Source organism: Ostrinia nubilalis, chromosome 19 (assembly GCF_963855985.1).
Source record: "Ostrinia nubilalis chromosome 19, ilOstNubi1.1, whole genome shotgun sequence".
NCBI lineage: Eukaryota > Metazoa > Arthropoda > Insecta > Lepidoptera > Crambidae > Ostrinia > Ostrinia nubilalis.
The window spans coordinates 2,204,338-2,231,697 of NC_087106.1; the positions used below are offsets into that span (position 1 = coordinate 2,204,338).

At 37.5% G+C, this 27,360-nt stretch overlaps 1 protein-coding gene across 2 annotated transcripts; it reads left to right on the top strand.

Annotated features, from left to right (window-relative positions):
- Window positions 1–235: 235 nt before the first annotated feature.
- On the top strand, window positions 236–27,360 carry LOC135081043 (venom acid phosphatase Acph-1-like). 2 transcript variants are annotated; one of them, XM_063975764.1, is made up of 9 exons: window positions 8,032–8,560; window positions 11,212–11,326; window positions 14,334–14,444; window positions 17,130–17,276; window positions 20,355–20,465; window positions 21,905–22,087; window positions 22,459–22,579; window positions 23,275–23,489; window positions 25,664–27,360. In XM_063975764.1, exons 1-9 carry the CDS (start codon window positions 8,511–8,513, stop codon window positions 25,829–25,831), a joined length of 1,221 nt encoding a protein of 406 aa, XP_063831834.1. In that variant the 5' UTR covers window positions 8,032–8,510; the 3' UTR covers window positions 25,832–27,360. The 2 variants fall into 2 exon arrangements, with proteins under 2 accessions (XP_063831833.1, XP_063831834.1); XM_063975763.1 differs by lacking the exons at window positions 8,032–8,560; window positions 25,664–27,360 and adding an exon at window positions 236–351 and having other exon boundaries at window positions 23,275–23,516.

Below are 27,360 nucleotides of genomic sequence, written 5' to 3' on the forward strand. Positions count from 1 at the left end.
ATACATAGTAAAATAATGACATTGGATTTGTCTCAAATTTTGGGGAATGCACTATGTATCATGAGTAGAGTCTTATATTAAAAGGATGCCAACGTCAATTTCAAAGTCACCCTGTATGTTTTTTATGTGGCATTTTATTTCCCACGAGACTTTGCCCTATGCGGTCCTACTGTTTAATGCTTAGATGTGCTACAGATGCCTTGAGCACGAATCTTTTCAGATAAAGGTCGTTCAGTCCGCTTGTCTGTCAGTCAGTACACGGCCCGCGTTCAAGCCGCTTAGTGTAATTGCATATTTTAGTTATTTTAATTTATTTTTAATTGTTTTGTGTTAGTTTAGGAGATAATTTAGGTGAGTGTTTATTTTGGTTTTTATTATTTGCGTTTTTTAGGAGTTGAGTTTTAGTTTTTTCCAATTGTTGAAGCAATTATGGTTATGACAATTTTTATTTTATTTTTGTCATTACTGGGTTGGATGTTCTCGTAGATTACAAAGCCGGTAGTCGCGGGTTCGATTTAGCAAGGTTCTCTAGGTAATCTACAATGGCTGAAAAAAGTACTTGATAGAGTAAACAGTATTATTATTATTCTTATTCTTAATCTCTTAATTCTATACTTTTAATAAATAATTTTCACAGTTATACATGTGCAAACAGTATTATGTCGAAAATAAGAAGCCTACACAAATTAATTAAACGAATTCAACTCTATTGCATGAGTTTATACATATTTAAAGTAGAAGCTAGAAAAGTAACCTATGCCTTATTTTTAAAAGCGACTCTATACGCTAAAAAAAGTCAATAACCTATGCCTATATTCCCTACCTCTATTTGTGAAATCAAGGAATTAATGCAAGCAAATGATTTTTGATTTTTTTACAGTGTAATTACTTTATATCTTCTTTTTTATCAATGCTGAAGACTTTAAATGAGAGCCATGCAAGACCGCCATGACAAGTTTTATGAAATAAGTGACCAATTGTGTCTGAAACAATCGTCTACGTAATTTCATATTTTCACGCCACGTTTTCCTTTACATAGAAGTTTAATCCTTGAAATGAACAGATTTTCATAGTAAACATAACATGCTCATCATCCTCTCATATATAATTTTATAATTTTAATCAACTGGCAATATATTTATCAACTAGCTGTGCCCGCGACTTCGTACGCATGAATAGTTTGAATGATATCTCCCGTTTTTGCAACATTTTTCTTTACTGCTTCGCCCTCATTGACTGTAGGATGATGTTCATCAAATCATCTTCTACTTAGTCATCATCATCATCATCATCATCATCTCAGCCATAGGACGTTCACTGCTTAACATAGGCCTCCCCCAATGCTTTCCATGTTGCCCGGTCGGTAGCGGCCTGCGTCCAGCGCCTTCCTGCTACCGTTATAATGTCGTCGGTCCACCTTGTGGGTGGATGTCCCATGCTGTGTTTACTTGGTAATTGATAGAAAATATTACGACATAAGCACCGATGATTTCACAATTATTAATAAGAGATTAGTTTAGATAGTAACTGAAAGTAAATAAAGATTGTGCACGGTCTTTCGCAATTTGCATTAAAATTGCATTGAACCAGTTGTAACGAGTGTCAACATCCGTATTATTGAAATCAACCAACAACAAATTGTGTAATCGACTGTCAGTCAAGTCATAATTTAACAACTAAAAAAGCTTCGACCTGTCTGTCAAGTCATAATTCAAGACAACAAAAAAAACTAAACTTTTTACCTTTGTCTGGTTTGCGGTTCGCACTTCCTTCTTTCAGTCGTTAAAACGTGTCAAACCAACTCCAGCATAAAACGTATCTGACTGCAGCATAAATACTAAGCAGTCATGAATGTCTGACATGGCTCAGGCCTATAGCGTGCCCTCTGAAGCACATATTTTATCATCATCATTTCAGCCACAGGACGTCCACTGCTGAACATAGGCGTCCCCAATGATTTCCACATCGCCCGGTTGGTAGCGGCCTGCATCCAGCGTCTTCCTACCAGTTCATTCATTTATTTTTTAGACTGATTGTGACGTAACCAAATAAGGATTTTTAAAGTGTGTCTCTTCTGAGATTTGAACCCAGCAGGATCCTGTGCTAGTTCGTCCAACTCTCAAACCAGTAAATCAGCCAGGATAAAGTCTTATCCACGGTTTTAGACAGATTTAGACGACAAATATATATGGCCTTGTCGTGAAAAATCTATAAAATTCGGCGATAAAAGTTTATCGTAGAGCACATCCTAGGCCTTCAGGCCGTTGTTCGTTTCAGCCAAATGACGTCCACTGCTGGACAAAGGTAAGTACTTCCCGCGACCTTCACCAAATCGTCGGTCCACCTAGTAGGTGTAGTGCAGGCCGTTGTACTTCGTAATAAAGCCTGACAAGGTCGCCGTAATTTGTCTGTTTGTACCGCGGTTACCGAATTGTAAAAACACGCCATTCCTTTCAAGAAGTCTTCGCTCCGTTGCTTCTTGGACCTTGGTTTTTCATTTCCCATCAGTGATAAGGATTGTGCCACGTTGTTTTAGTTCCGCTTTGATGATAAGAATTTGTTTCGTACAAGTAAAAATGAATTAGAAAATGTTATAGATGTTGACGCACCCGCTCGGTCTATTTTATTTATTATTGAAGGTAACAATTTAAAAGACCCCCTTAAAGCGACTATAAGCTATAGCTACGCTAAGGGTGGATTCATTGATGGATTTAAAAGAGGTAAAAAGTTAACTAAATTCAAAAACATATTGCAGTTCCTGCTTTTGTAGAACACTCCGTTAATTACAAAAAAGTAAATTAGAAGCACTATCAATTTCAAATTAAATCATCAACCGCAAATACCACAGATCATAAAAACTAAACAAATACGTACATCATTTTAAGGTCAATAATACCTACTCTAAATACCTAACTAGCTCAATAAGTACTACAAATATGTTAGTTAAATTGAAATGCTTTTTAGCCTTCATTTAGGTACCTACTGAATGTGACATTCTCTTCCTGAAAACTTAAAGTAGCTAAATGCCGACTCTGACTTTTATGTCAGCTTATTTTATTATTTGGTTCTGGGGAATTTAGTTACAAAAATATTCTGAAATAAAGATTCTCACCGAAACGATCAGACTCTACTTTCATCATTCGCGCCGCAAGAGAATCAAACTCTCGTCGAACTATTCCCACCTCTCGTTCCCACCGCTGCAACTCCTGTGTAGCCAGGATCTACAGCTTGACCGCCAATAAAAACCCAACCAGTGAAGGTCAAGTTTGTCCCTGGGAAAAGGTAAACTGTCATTGGACCCGCAACGAAATTAGAAGAACATAGGAGTTCGAAGTTAAGGTTCATCATCTTACCATCAAGTGACATCAAACGACTCAGTCTCAATTTATTTCTTCTTTTTTTTAAAAAGGATTGCAATCTGTGTTTCCAAAATGTATTCCGCCGACACCTACATGGAGGGATCTTTAATCAACTTTTAAAAAGGAAGTTTTAATGGGCGAAACTAAATGTCAGTTATATCCTAAAACTTTCGACCGTCAATTAACGATTGTGTAATCCAAAAAAACAACTTTTACTTTCTGTAAGTTCCTTCCAAGTTCCTTACGACATTTGTGTTAATTAATAAACTAAATCACTGGCCTCCATTTTAGTTGTTGTTTGTGATAACTTTATCAAACACGAGACTGTCCCGTGCTGGGAACTGGATTTAACTGGATTCCGGGACCATTTACGTCAATGGTGACTTAGATCGGCTTTTATGAAATGCCAGGCGCCATAATTTTTTTGAGTTACGTCACTGTTCTTTTCCAAATACCTCCGTTTTGTGGACAATTTCGCGACATCATTTCAGCTAGTCTAGACTCTAAGTTCAAGGGCAATCTTTTTTATTATTTTGGCTTTCATAAGGGCCAATAACCTCCTCCTTTTTTGAAGTCGGTTAAAAATTGGTCTAAATTTAATAAGTAAGCATGAAGTGTTATTTGTCTTCAAGCATCACCAATGTAATTACTTAACTTTTTTCGTATCTTTATCTCACAATCAGTAGTACATTTGGTTTTTTAAATGAACGATGATTTGTTCGTATTTTTTTTGCGTCAATACCTACTTCTTTTGTCAATAACAGTAAGTTTTTTAACAACTATAATTTGTTCGTAACTTTTTGCTCAAAGTTTTTATGAAATTATCGTTTGTCTGCGATCGCAAAAACGTATCTTTCTTTAATTGTCTGAGGAAGTTCACCAAAACAAGTTTTTGTTCAGGTGTTACTGACCGTACCGCTTTGTTATTAATAAAGATTGGTTTTCTTGTTACTTAAATTACTATAAAAACTTTGAGTGGCATCATTAAAAAGTTTAACTGACAGCCTTTTTAACAAAAAAGTTTAATAAACTGACAGGCGTTTTAACAAAATACGTCAGTCAGAGTTTCAAGTCAAACTTATAAGAAAATCTATACAAACATAATAAAATCATTGCAAACATAATAAAGTCATATTATGAGTATATTATTTTTAATAATAATTAAAAAAATGTTTATACGTTCATTCGTTCGTTCATTGCAACCAAATGACGTCCAATGCTGGACGAAGGCCTCCTCCAAAGATATCAATAGTATTTTCATTAATTTTTTTTATCCACAACGAGGAAGCTCTTGTCCTGTATCTCACCTGATGGTAAGTGATGATCAGGCCGAAGGTGGAAGCGAGCTTCACCCGGAATCCTCAACCACGGAGGAACTGGGTATCTTACCTTTAACTACAAATACCTAACTTTTAGCTATGATAGCTAATCTAAGTGCTAAAATATTAATCAAATTCACTTATTCACACATTTGCATACTAAATAGAGTATTTTGCGTCAAACTATATTAATGAATTGCATTTAACCTGCAGGGTTCATCTCAAATGCCAGTCATCCAAAAGATGCACTGTGTTGCTTAACCTCTTAAATGTCATGTTAAATGCCAAATATTCAGTCGCATTGAATCTGTACTAATATTGAATGAAGTTTGCTAAGTCGGAGCTTAATTAAGATTATGCTTATTTAAAAAGTTTCAGTGAAAAATTAACAAAAAATGTGAATAGAATAGAACCAGTCCCACTCTTCCAATGGATGTCGTAAAAGATTAACGCTCGTATTCACAAACGATGCTTGCTTAAGTGAAGCAGCAAATCGAACGCACAACGTTGAATAGAGCTCTTTGATTGGTTCGTGTGTGACCCTGTGCGTCCACGCGCACTGTGAGATCTCATAGTAATGTTGAGATCAGTTCAGGCGTCCCCAAACCCGACTTGGGGAGTGTAGCCAAAATCATTCATTTGCCTCTGGTAAATTAGAGAGAGTCATGCTCTTACTTTGTAGATTTAATGATGATGATAATTACAAATAAGTAAATTTTGGTTGTCAAAGCTACCAAAACCTAAAAGTCCCGTTTAATAGGTTTTTGTAGCTTTGAAAATTTCCCATCTCTCTTTCCCACCGCTGCAACTCCTGTGTAGCCAGGATCTACAGCTTGACCGCCAATAAAAACTCAACCAGCGAAAGTCAAGTTTATCCCGGAGGAAAGTTAAACTGTCATTGAATCCGCAACGAAAAATATAAGTGGAGTTACCAAAACCTATTGGCACAGATATAATCTAAATATTAAACGTAACTCTAAGGTACAACTGACTGACTGACATAGTGATCTATCAACGCACAGCCCAAACCACTGGACGGATCGGGCTGAAATTTGGCATGCAGGTAGATGTTATGACGTAGGCATCCGCTAAGAAAGGATTTTACGAAACTCCACCCCTAAGGGGGTAAAACGGGATCCACGCGTACGAAGTAGCGGACGGCCACTAGTATTATATGTAATCTTGCTATATTTACAACACCAATCGCCCCGGTATGCCCGCAGTATCGGGTGCGGTATGGCGGTATATCACATGTCGTTATGCACTTTGTATTACGTCCACATAAAAATGTCTTCATGAATAACAACCTGCTGCAGATAATGTAGAAAAATGCACGGGATATTGCATTGCAGATGTACAATTAGGGAAAAGAAGGCTACAAAATAATGAACATGCTTTCATTTCGTAGTCTTCAATAGAGCTTATATTATCTTCAATAGCAACTGCACTCAGGAGGATTTGATGAGTGCTGCTGACAATGCCACCCTCGTGGCGGAGTTTTGGGCTGACACTGTGTAGGTTTGTTGTCGACACGAAAAGAAGAATAGAGTTTATAATTTCGTAGTCTGGAAAGAAGTTCTTTGTTTAGGTACTAATATCATCATTATCTTCATCATAAACGCAGCGTGAGACGTCCACCCACAAGGTGGACCCACGACATCATAAAGGTAGCAGGAAGGCGCTGGACGCAGGCCGCTACCAATTATTGGGGGGCCTATGTTCAGCAGTGAACATCCTAAGGCTGAAATAATGATGATGATGATGAATTGAGTTGACTTAGAACTGCAGAAAAAGTGGTTAAAATTGAGGAGGCTGGCAGGAATTCTTTCGACACACGTGCATTTTATATTATTTTTTTTTTGTGTTTTTACTTAATGTACACTTGTTATTTGTGTGCCATAAAAAAGTCATTTATTCTCTGCTGATAGGTTTTTAAAAAGGTTATTTGTGTGTCAATAAAGTTTTATTTAAAAAACCAATAAATAAAAATGTTTACTCTTAATCTTAATTGATCACTTAAAGTATGTAATGTAAACACACGAAAACATATTTTTATTGATTGTCAAAGTTTATCAAAAACTTGATAGGTAAATGACTCAAGAAGACATGAGTGATAAAGCCACGTGCCTCTTATCAATGAGTTTTTAAGCTTATTTATAATTTATGTCAAATCCGCGAAGCAAGGCCTTAAAATAAATAACTTGCTGAAAGTAGTTCGTGTTCTTAGACATAATAAGATTTTACTTCCTATTATTGAAAATAAGTATAGTTGTTGTGATAAAAATCTGTTAAGTAATCTTGAAAAAAATATAACTGACTAATAAAATTTATTTATTAACTGATCACTTTCTGGCACAGAATGCCTTATGTTTGTACGTGTTTGCCTTATGTACAAGATTATAAATAAACATCGACACCGAACGTTTTCGAAAAACTGTACAATAGCTTCAATTTTTTTTAGCAAAACAAGGCAGCTATTTGACCGAATTCGCACCTGATTATAGTGTTAAAAAAACGGGACTATTCCCACCTCTCGTTCCCACCGCTGCAACTCCTGTGTAGCCAGGATCTACAACTTGACCGCCAATAAAAACCCAACCAGTGAAGGTCAAGTTTGTACCGGGGATTATAGTGTTAGGCAAAAACAGCAGCAGAATTTTAGAACCCAATTTAGTTTCTTCCTGTTTTATAGTTTATTTACCAAAGAGAACATGCCCAGTTATCTAACGCTTAACACATACTCGTATATTCGTCTTAACGTATGTACAGATAGCAAGAGTAAAGTTCACAAATAGATACGTAACCAGGCCATTTCCTATATATTACACGTAGATGTGTTAAAATAGTTTTAGATAAACTTAATTTAGATCATCATCATTTCAGCCACAGGACGTCCACTGCTGAACATGCCTTCAATGATTTCCACATCACCCGGTTGGTAGCGGCCTGCATCCAGCGCCTTCCTGCTACCTTTATGAGGTCGTCGGTCCTTGTGGGTGGACGTCACATGCTGCTTTTTCCAGCACGTGGCCTTCACTCCAGAACCTTGCTGCCCCATTATATTGGATGTCTTCAATTTTATTGATAAAAAGTAAACTATATATTTGTTATGTAGGTACACAACACACAAAAAATACTAATTTCGTCAGATAATTTGAGGCTCTATTTCTTTATTACAAAGTTAATATTTGACTGTACGCAAAGTAACCGTGTAAACACATCAGTAACTTATTATTAGCATCCTTATCACTCTTACACAAAAAGTAAATACATTGAGTGTAATGAATTGTTATCATTTAAACCTGAATTTCTTGAAAACAAACAAGTTTCAGTTCTCTTTAGTTACCATTCAAAGATTGAAGTGTGTGGAGTTTAAATACGTAATTGTTTTCCTGTGTTTGAATAAATAAATTCTCAAAATCAAAATTAATTAAACATTTCAAATTGTTTCCTACAATCGTCACAAAACGCAAATTAGTTACGCACTTAAATTCACGGTGTAATTAAGCTATAAGTAATCTATTTATTTCATGTTAATTATACCACAAAGAATGTATCTACTCGTAAGTACTTAGAATACCGGTTTACTTCGTTCCGAAGATGTTGTTCGAATCTAACTTCACTCATATTTGAAAACGTATTTTACGTTGAATTCTGTGAAAAATTTTACTTTATTGGTGTAAAATCTGTGGTAGAATTAACGACCTCTGTGGTCCAGGACTTGCTTTAGACCCAGAGGACCCAGATTCGGTATCCAGTAGGGACAGATTTTTGTTCTTAATCCGCCTGGCTAGCTACCACCATCTCGCATAAATCTGTCGCCATAACAACAATGTTAACAGCAGCATCAGCAGCAGCATTGTTGTGTTCCTGCAGTTGGAGGTAAGATAGTCAGTTCCTTTGTGGTTGAGAATTCCGGATGAAGCTTGCTTCCACCTTCGGTCTGATCGTCACCTTCCATAGGTGAGATGCAGGCCAAGAGCTTCTTCTTTGTAGATAAAAAAGGTTTTATTGATCACTAGCGGCCGCCCGCGACTTTATACGCGTGGATCCCGACGATAGATCTTAGGGGTGGAGTTTCGTAATATCCTTTCTTAGCGGATGCCTACGTCATAACATCTACCTGTGGACATCACCCAGTGGTTTGGGCTGTGCGTTGATAGATCACTATGTCAGTCAGTCAGTCAGTCACCTTTGAGTTTTATATTATAGAAATGGTTACACAGGAGTTGCAGCAGTGAGAACGAGAGATGTAAATAGTGCCGATTACTAAAAGACTCCAAAATATAATATAGAGATATAAATAACACGTGATTGTGTTAATGATGTTACAAATTACGTAACCCAAATGATATTTATAATTTTCGTTGATAATTCAATTTGTAATTAAGTTAATATCAGCGTAAGATCACTGGGGCACAGTGTAGCCACAATTGAAGTTTAAACAGTGATTCACGAGGTCTTGTACAACCCGAACGAGCAGGCCGCTACCAACCGGGCAACATGGAAATCATTGGGGGAGGCCTATGTTCAGCAGTGGACGTCCTATGGCTGAGATGATGATGATGATAATGATGAATGGAAATAGATCTAGGCGATAACTGTGCTCTGTATTGTCTGAGTAAAATCTTGTCGAATAGAAGTTTTTAAGCCGGGAACAAACTGTCGCTAAGTTTAGGCTTAATTAGGCTGTTTTTAAGCTATATCCATAATAAAAACCTTTATGGCCTTTGGTTCCAATGACATACCTGAAGTAATCCTACTCCGTTATAACTTGTATTACAATATTGTGAATGTGCCTTATCGCTCCGTCATGGTCTAAACACGTGGGTCGAATATATCAATTGTCTTTCATATTACTGTCAAAGGCAATTAAAACAAAGATAATTTTAGGTGATGCAATGACTCATTCATTCCCTCAACAGGTTCTCTGTTATGTGAATAAATAATTATCTTAATTTAGGTAAATTATTGCCAGTCCATAAAGGGCAAACGGATTTTTGAGTGGAGGTCACATCTTGGCAATTATAGTGTAGGATGTCCCCTACTTAATGGGCTGACGAGTTATGGTAGATAGTGACAGGATGAAAAACGCACCGCCCTTGGAAGAAGCTTACGTTCAGAATTGCACTAATTCTTTTTATTCATTTCGCTCTTGGCAAATCGGTCGTGGTCACGTTGAGGATTTGTTCACGTCGGTTGTATAGGCGGATACAGCTCTCTGCCTGCAACTGACCAAATGATTTCTAGTTTGTTCATTATCACCTTTAATAACTCTCCACTACAATAACAATTTAAGATCCTCCCTAATTTACCCGAAGTAACTATATGGAGTGAAAAAATATTTTGCGTACACTCCCCACGCAGGGTTGGTTGGCCCAATGTTCGCATATTTCTCATGGTGCAAGTACACTATGCGGGAAATTGACCGAGACATAGTGTAAATGTCGCAGGCAAATTGTATGATTCCGCATTTTACAAACGGCGTCGTCAGTTCACAAACGCTCGCTGCTCTATGAAATGCCGAAGGCAAAATGTAAATTGCCTGGGCACTTTATAATATGCCAAAACATTTGATAGCCAATTCAATTGCTGTTTACAAAATGCCGCGGCAAATTGAAGTATTTAGTTCTTTTTCTTACCACGCGAGGCGCTGCTAATCAAAACAAGAAAAATGGCGTCGAGTCGTGGTGTTGTGATACAGAAAACAGTGCAAATTCTACGTATTCAAAGGACTTTTCACAAAAAAAGACATTTATTATACTTAGTGAATTAAAAATATTTTACTATTCACAAATAGGAGCAGTGAAAAAGCTATGGAAAAATGAAATAGTTTTTGAGGTTATCCGGCACGTAAAAAACGCTAAGGTGACAATGGAATCTGGTGGAGGACTGGTGGAGGACTGCTGCGGAATATTATTGGTTTAAAAAAATATTGTGTTGTCTTCTAGACTTCTTCTAGGTAGGTATAATTAAAATGTAAGACTTAATTAAAGGACTGACTATCGAAACTTATTTTATGTCATAGTTTTATGTACCTACCTATAGGTACGTCAATAGTTTAAATTAGTTTAGTGTTGTTTTTATTACGAAAATATTTTAATTACTTTAAGAGTAGCTAGTATTTTAGGTTTGTCTTACCTGAATAGATACCTACCTGATTTCTGAAATTAAGTCTGATTTGTCCAACATGTGTTTTATGATGGTCACCCTATTGCAACAATCATAGTCGAAATTTTATCAATTGAACGAGTCGCCAATTTGCCTTCGGCATTTCATAGAACAGCGAGCGTTTGTAAACTGACGACGCCGTTTGTAAAATGCGGAATCATACAATTTGCCTGCGACATAAACACCATCTCGGTTACTTTCTCCTTCCCCCACTCGTGTGTCGTCCATTACCCATACTTCGGTGTACGGGCTCGCGCTTCGGCAAATTTTAATAGTGTACTTGCGCCATCATAGTCTCCTTTTACGACATCCTAGAAGACACTTTACTGAATGTTAATAAAAGTACTTACGTTTTGTTTCAGAACCATGTTCCAGTATTTAGGAGTAGTGTGCCTTCTGGCCATCGTGGGAGTATCCTGCGGGATCCCAATTGGAAACGAGATCGTGGAAGACCAGCAGCTAGTCCTGGCTTTCGTGGTAAGTCAAATGAGCAGGGCACATAGTACACAGAACTGACGGCTGGTTCTGGAGCGGTGGACGTCCACCCGGAAGGCGGACCGACGACCTCATAAAGGTAGCAGGAAGGCGCTGTATGCAGGAAGGACGCTACCAACCGGTCATTATGGAAAACGTCGAGGGAGGTCTGTGTTCAGCTGTGGACGTCCTATGGCTGAAATGATGATGATGAACAAAGGTTTAAGAAACATAAGTAAAGGTTCCTCCCACTCGGGGACAGACGACCTAGAGAAGGTCGCGGATGAGGGCAGCGCAAGACCGGTCGTTGAGGAAATCCTTGACACTTTTGTCAAGCTGTGGACATCGTTTGGTTATATTTATAACGAACGGAATACAATAGTGACTGAGTTTCTTGCGCTGCTTCTTCTCAGCACAGGCCCATTTTATGACCGAAGGAGTGGTAGGGTTAATACTGGTACGTGTAAAAGTGCTTTTTAAAGCCAACTTGCAAAAATAAAATGAGTTTATTTGTGTGGTATGGTAACGTATGATGGAGGAGAGAGTGGCGCAGCGCATCGTCTACTCTGAACTTGAGGAGTATAGGCGGAAACATGGCGGTCAACTGTTCAGGTACAAAGATGTACAGAAGCGGCACCAGAAAAGATGCAACATTGAGCCCTCTCAGTGGGAAGGTTTGGCAGCACAGCGTCCAGAATGGCGGGAGATTGTGAAGAGGCAGGTGCACGAGTTCGAGGAGCAGCGTACGACTGAACTTGACGCGAAGCGCGATGACTTGAAGGCCCGTCCGTCTGCCACCATTTAATATAACTATGTTGGCGGCGTGCTCAGATGCCCTCATTGTGCGAGGGGGTTTGCCGCAAAAATAGGCTACGTAAGCCAACTTCGGGCACACCAGCGCCGCCAAGACAGCTAGGAGTCGGAGTGGTCGCCATGGCCGAAATCGGTCGGATGGATCATCATCATCATCATCACCATATGAGAGGAATTAAAAAAGCTTTTCTTGAGCGTAGACAGATAAATGAATAGCTAGAAGCAAAGTCAGGTCACAAGTGATCCTACCCTCTAATTGTTATTTTAACTGTTAATTGTCTAGTTCGATTTACATCCTAGTTAAGATGCAGTAAACAACTCATTAGTTCAAGTTTATCGTCGATAAAACGATGTTTTCATTAATCAGATGTCAATATCGTGAACCGAGATTAAATCTAGTTTCAAGTTCTTTATCATATTTTACTGATACTTCATCAAAATAGGATTGTCAATATACCTAAACAAGCAATTTTTTGTGCTTTTCTTTTGTAGATAAAAATTACAACTTAGAAAAGGATTCTTTTAGCTATGAGCCTTTGAATTTGTAGGTTGATAAAGATTTATGGCTTCTACTATCGTGTGGGTTGTACTTAGCGACGTCAGACATTATAAGCCAAGCCAGACATTATAAGACTGACTATAATTCAAGCAGTTCAATGAGAAATAGGTGGAAATATTACGAAGACAGTTTTTCAGTAGGCGTTCTTTCAGTCACCCGTGCCAAACAAAATTACATTTATAATTTGAAATGAACTTTCTGTCTATTAACTTTTCCAGACCCAATTTTTGTTCGGTTGTCTAGATATATCTAACTACAGGACTATTTCCGTGAACTGCTCCTGAATCGAATGTACCTACTACTACTATTTCTATTTATTTATATTAACCGGCAGACAGTGGTGACTGAGTTTGTTGCGGCGCTTCTTCTCAGCACTTGCCAAATGTTGGTCTCGAAGCGCTGGTAGGGTAAAAAGATTATGAGACATGTAGAGGCTCCTTAAGAGCATATGACGATTTGTAAGAACTATTTATTAGTCTAAACAAATAAAGAAATTTTGACTTTGCGGCGCCGCACGTGTGCCCGCCACAGATATTTCTATGTAAGACGACGCAGCAACCGCTCTGGCATCGCACCGCCGTCGCAACGCATCGTGTGATTTATCTTGAAGTCTTGAGGTGTCACGTCCGTTACACGAGGAACCCTGCCCACAATCAGTGCCATAGTCATGCAAATGGCACCCAAACAAAGCTGCCAATGTTTACAGCATAATTGAGGTCAATTGTTCTGATGACCCTCTCTAAACTCATCTATTGTGTAATAGAGGAGCAGTGATAAGACTTGCGTCTTACGCTAGATTAGTTGATTTGAATTGCAAACAAAAGACGGTGAAACAATGTAGGGTGTTTGTCAACGATCGTAGTAATTATTTGAACCTAAAATTTTGTACAGTCGCGGAATGAAAAGGTTCGTCACCTTAGTGTCGGTTTTCGCTTGCACTAGGTACTGTAAGAAGAGTCAAACCTGCCAACATGACAGTGCAAGAAACAGTGCTGCTAACATTTAAATAAATGTGACGTTTGCTAACGAATAAGGTTTTATCCCATGAGTGCAATGCAGCAATGTTACAAAATGTAGTTTTTTTTATTTAATAGAAATAATAATGGCAGGTTGAACCAACAAGAAGGTTTTAGTTTATCAATCATAATAATCTTCTTGACAAGATAAATCGTCAAACAACTTTAATCTGAATAATTTTGAACTTTACTGACGAACAGTTAAAGATTTATTTTCTTTAACTCGAGATTATTCTGTAACATAGTTTCAAAAGGTAATAATATGTGCTCGCGATTCGTAAAGGAATCAATTTGAAAACTGACGAACCTTTTCATTCCGTGACTGTACTTTTCAATTACTAATATGTAATAGTTTGTTGTTCTGAATAAACTCATTACCTCCTAAATACCTAAAATATCTTTATGGAATTGAATTTATTGAATTTTATTGATTCATCATCATCATTTCAGCCATAGGACGTCCACTGCTGACCATAGGCCTCCTCAATGATTTCCACGAAGGCCGGTTGGTACCGGCCTGCATCTAGCGCCTTCCTGCTACCATTATGAGGCCGTCAATAAATAGATTGACAAAAATTCTGTAGTCTTGGTATTCAATTAACTAATTGTCTTTTTGTTCCAGGTAAACAGGCACGGAGAAAGGACTCCTGATGCTGACGAGCTCTCTCTGTCAAATGAACAGGAGAAACTCAAGAACCTGACCGCTATAGAAGGGCTGGAAGGGCTGACCAATGTAAGTTGAACCCGCCAAGTGAAGGTCAGGCTCGTAGAGAAAGGTTCCGCACCATTGTAGAATCGACACCACGTCAAATATAAAAAAAAAGATTGCAAAATCCCCACCATTACTAGGGCATAAGATGCCGCCGTGTTCAGGTCGACATGCCGTCGCCAGTACATTACGAAACACCAGGCAGGCATTAAAAACATTTGATTCATACAATATCTATGTACTTACGTAAATCGAACAAATAAAAAACACATAACGTTCCCATTATTTTGTACACAAAAGAAACCAATCCCCCGCAAGTATATTATAAATGTCTACAGGAAGACAAAAATAATTGATGTTTGTTATGTATTATGGACTAATAAAATTACATAAAACAACAGTTCAAACGTATTCCGTTTAATCCTCTTCAGACAAGAGAATAGTGGTTTTTGTTAGCCGAAACTGGTTTTAATTATTAGTAATCGCTAACTATGAAGTATTTATCTTGTTACACACTTAATTACACATCATAGGGGAATACCCTTCCTCGAGTTATTAATTAAAATCATATTAAGATAAGTAAAAAATGTGTTTACACTTAAGTTTAACAAAAAACGTAATTGTTTCATGAAACGCGAAACTTCACCTACTAATAGTCAGGCAAAGTATAAAAGTAACCAAGTTCTCTGCCATATTTTATCAGAATAAAGAAAATTAAGGCTACACTTTTTATGCAAACATAATATACAAATAATGCAGCAGATCTTAGTTTTTTTTTTCAGTTTTATTGAAACTTCTCTCAAAACTCCATTCAAGTTGTGTTTTAATTTTAATTGGAATAAAATCGATGGCTCCTACGTATAAGGGCGAAACTGCCGCTTACGCCTTTTTCCAATTATTTAAGCAATGATTTCACTTTGCTCTAATCTATAACATCAGTAAGAAAAAAAATTTTTTTTCCATTAGATACAAAATAAAATTTTAGGCAAATAGGCGTATGTGCAAAACTACGCCACGTATAAAGCCCAATCATACGATTCGTCAATCTATACGAGTAGTTGCTTACATAAACATATATTTTTTATAATCCAAATCTTAAATAAAGCCATGAAAATATTTAGCAAATTGTTTTATTTATAAATTATGACACATTATATAGTTATTTAATTTTTAGCGTTAAGAGTCGCATCTCAAACTAATTTGAAAATTATAAATAACTTGAAAAAATCGAACTGTCTAAGGCATCGTGGGTTCAATTCCCGCCTTAGGCAATTCGATTTTTTCAAGTTATTTATATTTTTTAAAAATATGACACATTATGTTAAAAGACCTAACTAAATCTCGAGCACAGTATATGGGCGTATTTGCGTTAAAACGTAGAACGGTACATTAAACGACTTTTTCTAACTGATTTATTATTGATATAGCACATGATAACAATTAAAATAATTACATGCATAAATAAAGAGAGTAATCGCTTAAAATATTATATTTACGTTGTCATTTAAGTCTCTTTACGTTGAACAATATACATGAAATTATAGAAATATGCCGACGTAAAAGGGCAATGCGTAAAATCTCAAAATATATAAGAAAAATATAAAAATTGATAACAGCAGTAGCAAAAGCATTACATGTTAAGGCTAAATGTGAAATTTCATTAAATTCGTTTTAGTAGGTCAGAAGATATGACCCAAAAATATGGTTCTGGCCACTAAAATGGCTCTCCTGTAAAATTTACTTTTTTCACTTACGCCAGTATACGTAGGAGCCATCGAAATTGAAAAACTGTTTTGTGTATGAAATGAAATTAATGTCTCTTACCAGTTTTGTTATCTACGTGTGTAGTAGCACCCAGTTCATAAGAAACTTTTTATTGCAGTGACTTTTAAATAAGTTTAACAAGCACCAAAAATTTATTTCAGTATAAGTTAATTTCTAAGTTAATAATTAAATTAACACAAAATGTAAATGGAAGAATATTCCTGTAAATAAGTGTTCTTATAAAAAAAACAGGAAAGAAACCCGGAAACAGACCGGTTCTGTTGTTCCCGTTTCCTGTGTGTAGCAAGTAGGTAAAGAAAACAGGAAAATATGGTATTTTCCTGCAAACCATCATTATGCAGCACGACCAAGTAGCTTAGAATGTAATATCGGCGCCGTAATTGTATTGTATTAAATTTTGAGCTACCTTCTTAAAATTACTTAGAAAACAAGCAGATTTTTTCTATGTTTTTCTCCGGGTTCCTGGCATTTTAATATCGACTGTACTTTAGCTAGACTCTAATATAGCTGATCTCACTCCAGGCTTATATTATTAAAAAATAAAATGTGTAAGTCAATCTATGCGTTCAGTCCGTTTTCTCGAAAATGGTATTATGATTTTTGGTGCGTTTGTGTTAGACATCGAAGATTTTGGGATAAAACTCATACTTTACTTCCTACACTTTTATTCTGTACTTTTAGTAATAAACAATGAAGTAGGTCTACCAATAAAAAATGTAGGTGTACTCCTTCCAGCGCTTCTTCTCAGCACTTGCCAAATGTTTGTCTCAAACGAAGCTTGGAGAACCTTTTAATTTTCTGTATAATTTTGCCTTTTTGTTCTTTTTCATTTAATTGGACTTTCACACCATCTAACTTTCTTTTAAAGTCAGTCTTTTGTTTTTACTGTTCTTTTTTTAAACTTTTAACTTTGTTCTTTCTTAGGTCGGTAAAAGGAGAGCGTACCAAATCGGCAAGTTCCTTCGACAGAGGTACGGGTCCCAGGGTCAGGATATCATCTCCAGCTTGTACCTGCAGGATCAGATCGCCATCAGAAGCACTGACAAGGAGAGGACCAAAATGACTATACAGGTATGTGTTGCATTATACACTCAACATCAAATAAACCGCACCTTCCGCGACGCGAACTTTAAAGAGTATCTTCTGACACAATCGTGGTACCCCAACAATATTGGTGTTATTTGAAAGCCCAATAAATATCCTTAAAGAAAAATACATTTCATTTCTAAATAAATGATTAACATATACCATAAATGTGACTTGATAATAGACCTCACTTTGGGCTCACCTCTGGGATCAATTAGACCAATTTTTATGGTTATAAAACCAAATAAAGATCTCACGTGTCCTCTTTAACAGATGGATAGCGATTAAGCCCAACTTAACAGTTTTAAAGTCATAAAAAATGGCTATAGCGTAACTACCTATTTTTTGAAGATGTGACTCTGGATCCTTGTAAAGACACATTTTTGGGGTAAAAACCTTTCCTTTAATGAAATGAAGTTTAGAACTTGGCTTTTAAATGGTACCAATGTTGGTGGGAAGTGGGGATGCATACGTTTGATAAGTGCTTGTCGCGGGAGGTGCGATTTATTTGATGCCGAGTGTATGTATAGTGCGTAAATTAGTCAGTGCCTGAAGTACGGGAGCGGCATGGGAGGGGTAACATTGAAATTATAACGTGACAGGGCATACAAATCGGTTACGGATATAGGAATAATATTATACCGGTTTCGGTTACGGTTACGGATATTTTTTTTATTTCGGATATCCGAAAGTTTCGGTTACGGTTACGTTACGGATATCTGTGCTTTAGAATGCAATTTGCAATAGTTGTCCAACACGGTTCATTCATGGTCGCACACTTTATATCGAATAAAAAGTAATAAAAAAATAAGAATTGATACTATATGGCATTATAAAGGTAAATCAGGCTGAAGCCTATAATGATATACAAAAAACAATTTAAACTGCCTACATCCGAAACTATCCGAAACTTTTGAATCGGTTACGGTGACGGTTTCGGATATTTTTTTATTTCAGATATCCGAAAGTTTCGGTTACGGTTACGGATATCCATAACATCCCTGATCTGAAGTCTAGGTGACGTTTGACCGTCACAAAATCACCCTCCTGTGCCGCCATACCTCAGGTACTTACTAAGTTAAGTGCTAGACATATAGAATAGAAGATTTAAAACGGACTAGACACTATCAGTTGACAATAATGACATATTACTGTAATGAGGGCTATCGTTTTTTTACCTAACAGTTGGCACCCCTGGCGATTGACAGGACCTTACTCTACAGTGGCGCTATCTTGATGAGTGCAAATGCGATAGTCCTCCTACCACTTTCGCGCTCACCAGCTGGCGCCACTGTCTTCGCTACTAGCAAGTGACAGGACCTTACTCTACAGTGGCGCTATCTTGATGAGTGCAAATGCGATAGTCCTCCTACCACTTTCGCACTCACCAGCTGGCGCCACTGTCTTCGCTACTAGCAAGTGACAGGACCTTACTCTACAGTGGCGCTATCTTGATGAGTGCAAATGCGATAGTCCTCCTACCACTTTCGCGCTCACCAGCTGGCGCCACTGTCTTCGCTACTAGCAAGTGACAGGACCTTACTCTACAGTGGCGCCAACTGGTGAGCGCTAAAATGATAGCCCTCATTCCTTCCTCTAGTAGTGACATTTTAAATCTCGTGTAAAAAGCGTTACATTCCATAATGTAGACAGTCGATAGCACTTCAGGCTTTATATTTTTGGTTGCAAAATAGCTTGTATTACAACGAGATAAGACGCCTCTGTCTAGGTTAGGCTGGGTTGCACCATCTTACTTTAAATTTGACAAACGTAAACTCCATACAAAAAACACCGGTTATAGTTACGGTTAAAGTTAGGTGGTGCAACTCAGCCTTAATGTGCTACAACAGAAGAGAGTAAACATTTTATGAGAGCTTTCGAACACTGTAGAACTATCTGTCAGATAGGAGATATCCAACACGAGCAGTCAGCAACCTTATTAATTAATCTGAAATTGCTTCAAGAACCCATAAAAGTGTAAGAACGTACATTTCAGAGAATTCACACCACGCAGAAATAACTATAATAGAAATAATAATAACTTATAAGTATTTTATATAAATACTTGTACAATTTCTTCGGCATTCTAAAAATAGACAGCTATTAGGTTTTACTCGTGCTCTTAGATTATTTATTTCCTTTAAACACACATTACTAAAATAATTTCTGACGAGTCCTAACCAAATAGTACTAAAGGTTACGTAAAGACAAGCTTAAAACATATTAAAATACCATCCGAATGAGGGTTTGCGCGATTGAAAAATCCGCCAGATGGCAATACGTAGACGCGAGGTCCAAATGCTGCGTGATTGGTGGATTTTGACATATCTGTCAATGTCATGTCAAAAATAACCAATCATGCAGCATTTGGACCTCGTGTCTACGTATTGCCATCTGGCGGATTTTTCAATCGCGAAAACCCTCATTAACCGATTGAGTCCCAGACGGCATTAATTAATGTCATAACAATTGATTATCTTTGTGTCTAGATTCGCGGAGCTTGAAGGATTAAGAACCTCCTTTTGCTGAAGTCGGTTAAAATGTACTAAATAACCTTTTACTGTACTGGTTGGCAAATTCTGATAAGTCTACGTCTACTAAAGATTATTTCTTTAGTTTTATGATAATTTAAGTTCGTTTACATTTCACATTCAAACTGAATAATAAATACGCTGATAACGTGTTAAAAACCTTTGCATTATTATAATAAAAATAATTACACAGTAATATACTGTATCGGTAACCGCCCCTCATTTAATACAATTAAGTTGATGGACAAATACGAAATACAGTCTATAAGTACAAAACAACGTGCAACGTTTCACAAATGATACTTGTTTAAGTGAAGCAGAAAACCGAACGCACAGCGTTGAATAGAGCTCTGTGATTGGTTCGTGTGTCACCCTGTGCGTCCACGCGCACAGTGAGACCTCATAGTAAGGTGGCGATGCCACCTGATGTATATTTTGAAAGAGAACTACCTTATATTTCTCCCCACATTTTCTGAACTGGTTTAGTTAAAAAGTATTTTGCTCTTTCTAAAAATGTTTTTTATCCAAACAGGTGGCTATGGCAGCTCTCTACCCCCCAGAAACAGAGCAGCAGTGGGACGAAGGTGTGGGCAAAATTTGGCAACCAGTACCCTACTTTGCTGTACCATTGAGCGAAGACTATGTAAGTATCAAATATTAAGGACGTAGCACACTTATCAACCTGGAAAGGGATTGTTCCGTTGCAATTCGAGACAGTCAGTATACTTTGTATGAAACCTCATACTGCAACGCACACTTATCCGGACCGTAACGTAAACGCCTCGCCTCACGGTTGACAGCGCGCGAAAGGAGATGACAGCTCGCGAAGTTCAATACGGTGGATCCCTTTCCGAGTTGATAAGTCTATCTCAGAATTGGGAGCACTCAGTTTTGTCATTTTCAGGCTACTTTAATTGTAAAATAGCACCTAAAAATTACAGTATCTTTTTAGGATCCACAGTAAAGTTTGATAGTAATTTATAAAACCCTACTAATATTATAATTGCGAAAGTTTGGATGTCTGGATGTCTGGATGGATGTTTGTTACTCTTTACCGCAAAAACTACTGAACGGATTTTGATGAAACCTTACAGTATTATTCTTTATAACCCAGAATAACAATAGGCTTTAATTTATGACGATCAATGACAAACTAAATTTCACGCGGGTGAAGCCGCGGGTAAAAGCTAGTAAATATATATTTTTAATCCTCACGCCACGTGGCGTATTAATAAATCGTTAATTATAATTAAATGCCTCATTAAAATGATAAATCAACATAAACAACTCTGAGATGAGCTAATGAACAAATAAATAAATATCATTAAATGATAATCACGCTTACGCAACCGTCTTGAACTTATATCGATATTTGCGTGTTATATAAATATAATGATCTATAATCGAGTTCAAAATACAATAATCATGTTATTTGACATAAGGTTACGTGAACTATAATGTTGTGTAAATATTGTAACATCGAATAATTTATTGAAACACAAAAATATTGTTCATTTTGGTAACTTAACTATCTGAATATTTATAAATAAATATAATATGTTTTCATAACATTATATTTAATTTACGTTTCAAAAGTTATTGAACTGGCCGACGACTTGATAAAAGTTTTAAAAGCTTTCTGTATGCAGGGAGCTTCCTGGTTAATGAATATTAAAGTTTCTTTATGAAATCATAATTACAAATCCATATTTAATACTGTTTACAGTTCTTTATTTCTTCTGAATTTTTTACAGCTTTAAACTCTTAATTCTTCTCAACGCTTTATTTTAACTCTAGGTATTTTGGGAAAGCTCTTTCTTAGCGAATATGTGTTGATAGATAAGTAAACATTGATTGATCTTACTCTTCCTTTATCGTGTACGTTGAACAAATGGGGTGTAAGACGACAGCCGTGGTGTCAGACATTATGGCATGGCTCAAACGGATCAAAATAATATTATTACCTACTTCAATTGACTGGGAGTGGAGGCCTGTGCTCTAAGACATAGGCAATCTTTGCCTACATTATACACCTGTCTCCCACAATAGTTGTAATTCAATAGTTATTCAATCTTTCTCCAGCTCCGCTACTACTCAAACTGCGCACGCTTCTCCAACCTGATGAAGGCAGCCAAGCAGGAGTCCGTCTTCGAAGAGTTCAGGCAGTTCGACGACCTCATCCCGAAGCTGAAGGCTCTCACTGGGAAAAACTTCACAGAAAACCCTTTGTTGTTCGAGACACTCTTCGACTTGCTGAGGAGTCAGGTAATGGTCGTTACAGAAAGTCTCTTTGAGATATTTTCCATAATTTAATGCCTTGACGTACCGTCCACCTGACGAAAATTTCACCCATAAGGTAGACGAACGACCTCATAAAGGTAGCAGGAAGGCGCTGGATGCAGGCCGCCATGGCGATGTGGAAATCATTGGGGGAGGCCTGTGTTCAGCAGTGGACGTCCTGTGACTCAAATGATAATGTTGATAATGAATTCAAAACAAAAACACGGAATCTGCTTGAGATACTTATCGCGTTCCTTTGTCAATAAATAGTTTAGTTAGGCAGTCTTGTTCTTCCGTATAAAGTGGTAATAACTTTTTCACACAGATTTTTGATAACAGTACTGATCATGTTACAGGTCGGTCTGGGTCTAGACATTCCTGAATGGGCCAAGCCTCTCCTGCCCAGGCTAGGAGAAGCAGCCAGGCTAGCTTACAGGCTGTACTTCAGAACCGATGAGATGAAAAAGATTGGCGGAGGTATGTTTCACGACTGTTACTTTGGTTCTTAAAATTCTTAAGTGGAAACGAGAAGTTCTATAATCTGTAACCTATTATTTGGTACCATTTGAAAGAGCTCGTGAAGCACTTTCAGAATCAGTAACTTAGTATTTTTCGATATCTTGTATAGTTTAGAAATAATCGAGTGAGATCACTTTCGTTTCCACCCTGTATAATCTGGGTGGCTATGGAATGTATCTTGGTATCTAGGTGACCTGGAGATATCCAGGTCACCTAGATACCAAGATACATTGCATAGCAGCTGTAATAGACATTTAGGTACATACATTTACCTATTTTGGTGATAAATAGGCATTTTGTATTAGTTTTTGTATAACGCCTGAACAAAAACAAAGGGTAATATTTTGATGTTATACATAGATTTCGAATATAAAAAATATATAATTTAACTAATTAAGACATGACAAAAAAACTGAGGTATGTCTCGTTTCTGTCGGGCCTGGGTCACAGATGACCGTTCTTCTTTCATCAAAAGGTTTAGGCGTGAAAGCGAGACAAACAGACACAACACATAACACTTAACACAGAAAGAGTTACTTTAGCATTTATTATACATATAAGTTTAAATAGTATAGATATAGGAGGGTCGTGTTCCTACAGTGGAGACAATACAACACACCTGATGATGAATGATGCTGACATATTATTTCCAGGAGTCCTCCTCAACAACTTCGTGGAAGCCGCCACAGCCTTAACCAAAGGCAAGAGCATCACCAAGCCTCTCCGTCTGTTCTCCGCCCACGACTTCAACATTGGAGCCCTAATGGAGGTGGCCAAGGTGAAGAGTGACCAGAGCATCCCGGAGTATGGGGCAGTATTCGCTTTGGAACTGTACAAGTCGAGGAGCACGGGAGAGTTTAGTGTTATGGTAAGTTAACGGCATAAAAAGTACACAATTTTTTAACCAAGGGAATAAAGTTCAAAACATGGTGGGAACTATATTTCTACTGCCGTATAAAGGATGTTTAACCCTAGTTTATGGATGTTGAACCCATGCGAAAAGCTGCTGTGAGAATACCACAGTTCCTTCCTACAAGGTGAGTGATGGAGCACCGTGGTCGTTTTGATGGGTGAGCCTACATAACCTACCCTGTCACCGGAGGGTAAGTATTTGAACACCAGAGTAACTCACGAAATGCTGACCATAGGTACCTATACATAAACACTATAAATATTTAAACAAATACCATGACTATAGCTCATAAGATGATGGCCATTAGGACAGAGAAGTTCTCAAGTAGCGCCCATACACCGAAAGACGTAGGTGTAGCCTGGCCATCCTCTCGGTTGACTGATGACCTGGGGAGGATGAAAAAAATCTGCTGTTGTTGTGAAAAACTTCGGCCTGATCATCACTTTCCATCAGGTGAGATCCCGGCTAAATTCTTCCTCGTTGAGGATTAAAAAATCTTAGAGCATCACCAAGCCTCTCCGTCTGTTCTCCGCCAATGACTTCAATATTGGAGCCCTAATGGAGGTGGCCAAGGTGAAGAGTGACCAGAGCATCCCGGAGTACGGGGCAGTATTCGCTTTGGAGCTGTACAAGTCGAGGAGCACGGGAGAGTTTAGTGTTATGGTAAGTTAACGGCATAAAAAGTACACAATTTTTGAACCTTAAGACAAGGGAATAAAGTTCAAAACATGGTGGGAACTATATTTCCACTGCCGTATAGTGATTAGTTTATGGATGTTGAACCCATGCGAAAAGCTGCTGTGGGAATACCACAGTTCCTTCCTACATGATGAGTGATGGAGCACCGTGGTCGTTTTGATGGGTGAGCCTACATAACCTACCCTGTCACCGGAGGGTAAGTATTTGAACACCAGAGTAACTCACGAAATGCTGACCATAGGTACCTATACATAAACACTATAAATATTTAAACAAATACCATGACTATAGCTCATAAGAAGATGGCCATTAGGACAGAGAAGTTCTCAAGTAGCGCCCATACACCGAAAGACGTAGGTGTAGCCTGGCCTTCCTCTCGGTTGACTGATGACCTGGGGAGGATGAAAAAAATCTGCTGTTGTTGTGAAAAACTTCGGCCTGATCATCACTTTCCATCAGGTGAGATCCCGGCTAAATTCTTCCTCGTTGAGGATTAAAAAATCTTAGAGCATCACCAAGCCTCTCCGTCTGTTCTCCGCCCACGACTTCAACATTGGAGCCCTAATGGAGGTGGCCAAGGTGAAGAGTGACCAGAGCATCCCGGAGTACGGGGCAGTATTCGCTTTGGAACTGTACAAGTCGAGGAGCACGGGAGAGTTTAGTGTTATGGTAAGTTAGACAGCTGATTGATTGGTTTATGTGGGTGTTGATCGTATACAAAAAGTTGCTGTAGGAACCCCACAGGCGAATGACGGAGCACCGGAGCGGTTTTAGTGATTCGTACCTATTCCTTTTCCTTCTGACTTGGTGAGCCCGACATAACCTAGGCCGTCCTCGCGGGATAGGTATGCAATTTAATGCATTTTCCTCGACAAAAAAGTACAATGTAAACTCTTTATAACGTTACTCGATATTACGCGATAAATTGCTTAAAACGTGTTATTTCTTAACTTTTTTGGTTTGCCTTCTTTTATATCTGCTTTACCGTGTCACTCCATTTAACGACCTTTATCTATAAACGTTGAAAAATGCTCAGTCCCTTGAGTATCGTAATTCATGTAGAGAATTGACGACCACACATCGAAAGGCGTAGGTCCACTCGGTAGCCTGATGACCTGCGGAAGGTCAAGGAAATTGGCTGTAGTGGAAAACTTAACACTTTCCCGGAAAGTAACCCAGACACAATAGAAGTTTAATTGTTATGACGGCTATAGCAGTTCACTGTCCAGGAAAGTGTTAAGGGGGAGGCCTATGTCCAGCCATGGCGACTATGTTTCAACTCAGAATAAAACATTCTAAACTTGGAACATCACACTAACGGTAGATGTTAAGCAGGTCCAAGAGCATTTTTAACCCAGATTTTAACCCAAAGCGGCGCTGTAGTGTCATAGTGATGTGAATACATTTTTATCCTCAATTTTCTTTTCCAGCCGGTGTACCTGCCACAGGCTGGCGAGTTCCCAGCCAGCCCACTCCACATCTACGGCTGCGAAACCGAACAGTACTGCAATTTCGAGAAGTTTAAGGAAATGACCAAGCAGTACCTTCTGCCTGAGAGGGAATTCTACACGCTCTGTGGCATCAAAACCGAATTATAAGACAACTTGAGTATTATTTGTGCTGTGGTTTAGTTAGTTTAATTTTATGTTAAAGTTAACAGTAGGTAAATAAATAGTGTAATATCAATAAAAATAATATCGCCAAAAATACTTTTAATAGAATTTGTCGACTAGACGTTCCGCGTTTCGTTAATTCTACTCTTTATCGTTTAGTGGCTGGTAATATGATTGGCAAAGTTAGCCAAATCTATACTAATATAATATTATAGGTAAATGCGAAAGTAACTCTGTCTGTCTGTCTGTCTCTCTTTCACGCCTAAATCACTGAACCGATTTTGAGGAAATATAATATTATAAATGCGAAAGTAACTCTGTCTGTCTGTCTGTCTGTCTATCTCTCGTTCACGCCTAAACCACTGAACCGATTATGATGAAATTTGGCATAGAGATATTTTGAGTCCCGGGAAAGGACATAGGATAATTATTATCCCGGTTTTTGAAACAGGAACGCGCGTGATAAAGTTTTTCTGTGAAAGACAAAATTCCACGCGGGCGAAGCCGCAGGCGGAAAGCTAGTAGCTTATAACGGAATTAGTAAATGACTAAATGACAATTTAATAACAAAAAAGGTTTTCTATTGTTTGTTCGGCTTTATTGATCATCGCTTTCCATCAGGTGAGATGCAGGATTGCAGGCTCATCCTCCTCTTTGTGGTTAAAATTACACCATTATGTTACCAGTAAACGATAAAAAGTATAGAAACCCAAATGTTTTATCTTACAAGTTGGTAATTTAATTAGTAAAACACGTAAATTGACCTGGATTCCTCTGAAATGCTTCAATTAAATTTGAATTACGACTATAGGAATAGGAATTATAATCTACTTCAATCTGAGGTCAAGGTTTTCGTGTATAGTATAAATCATACAGACGACGGTGCATCAAGCAAAACGCTATGGAAATTGAATCTTAATGTTCTTGCAATAAGAGCATTGTATAGTCTGATGTATTTTCGCTCGCTGTACAAGTGTACATAGAAGAAAAAAACTTAATTTTATAAATTATCCAACAATCAAGTATTTTCTGGGATATTGTTTTTATTGCTTTAGTAAAACTTATAGGAAATTCTAAAAACAAAAAAAATGTGTTGCCGGGAGTATTTAAGTTGTATTTTTTTAGTATAATTTTTATTTATTAAATAATACTCGTAGGTCGTGATTTTAAAAGAGATTTACTTACCAATTTACAGCTGTTCTATCATCTTGAAGTACATAATGTATCAATTTAATACAAGAATATAAAAATAAGAATATAATAATATTATAATAAAAATAAACATACCTACCTACTCCGCTAGTAATATAATTAAAACAAAAATGAAATTCTTCGCCTCTTACGATTAATTAATATTAATATTATGTGCCTAAAGGTTATAAAAATATAGGATAAATCGAGGGCCTACTTAATGAATTATTTTATTTTATTTATATTTTTATTCATTTTAATATGCATTTGTATGTAACTCACGGCAGCAAAAAGTCTGTGATATGTTGTAAGTTTAAGAAATA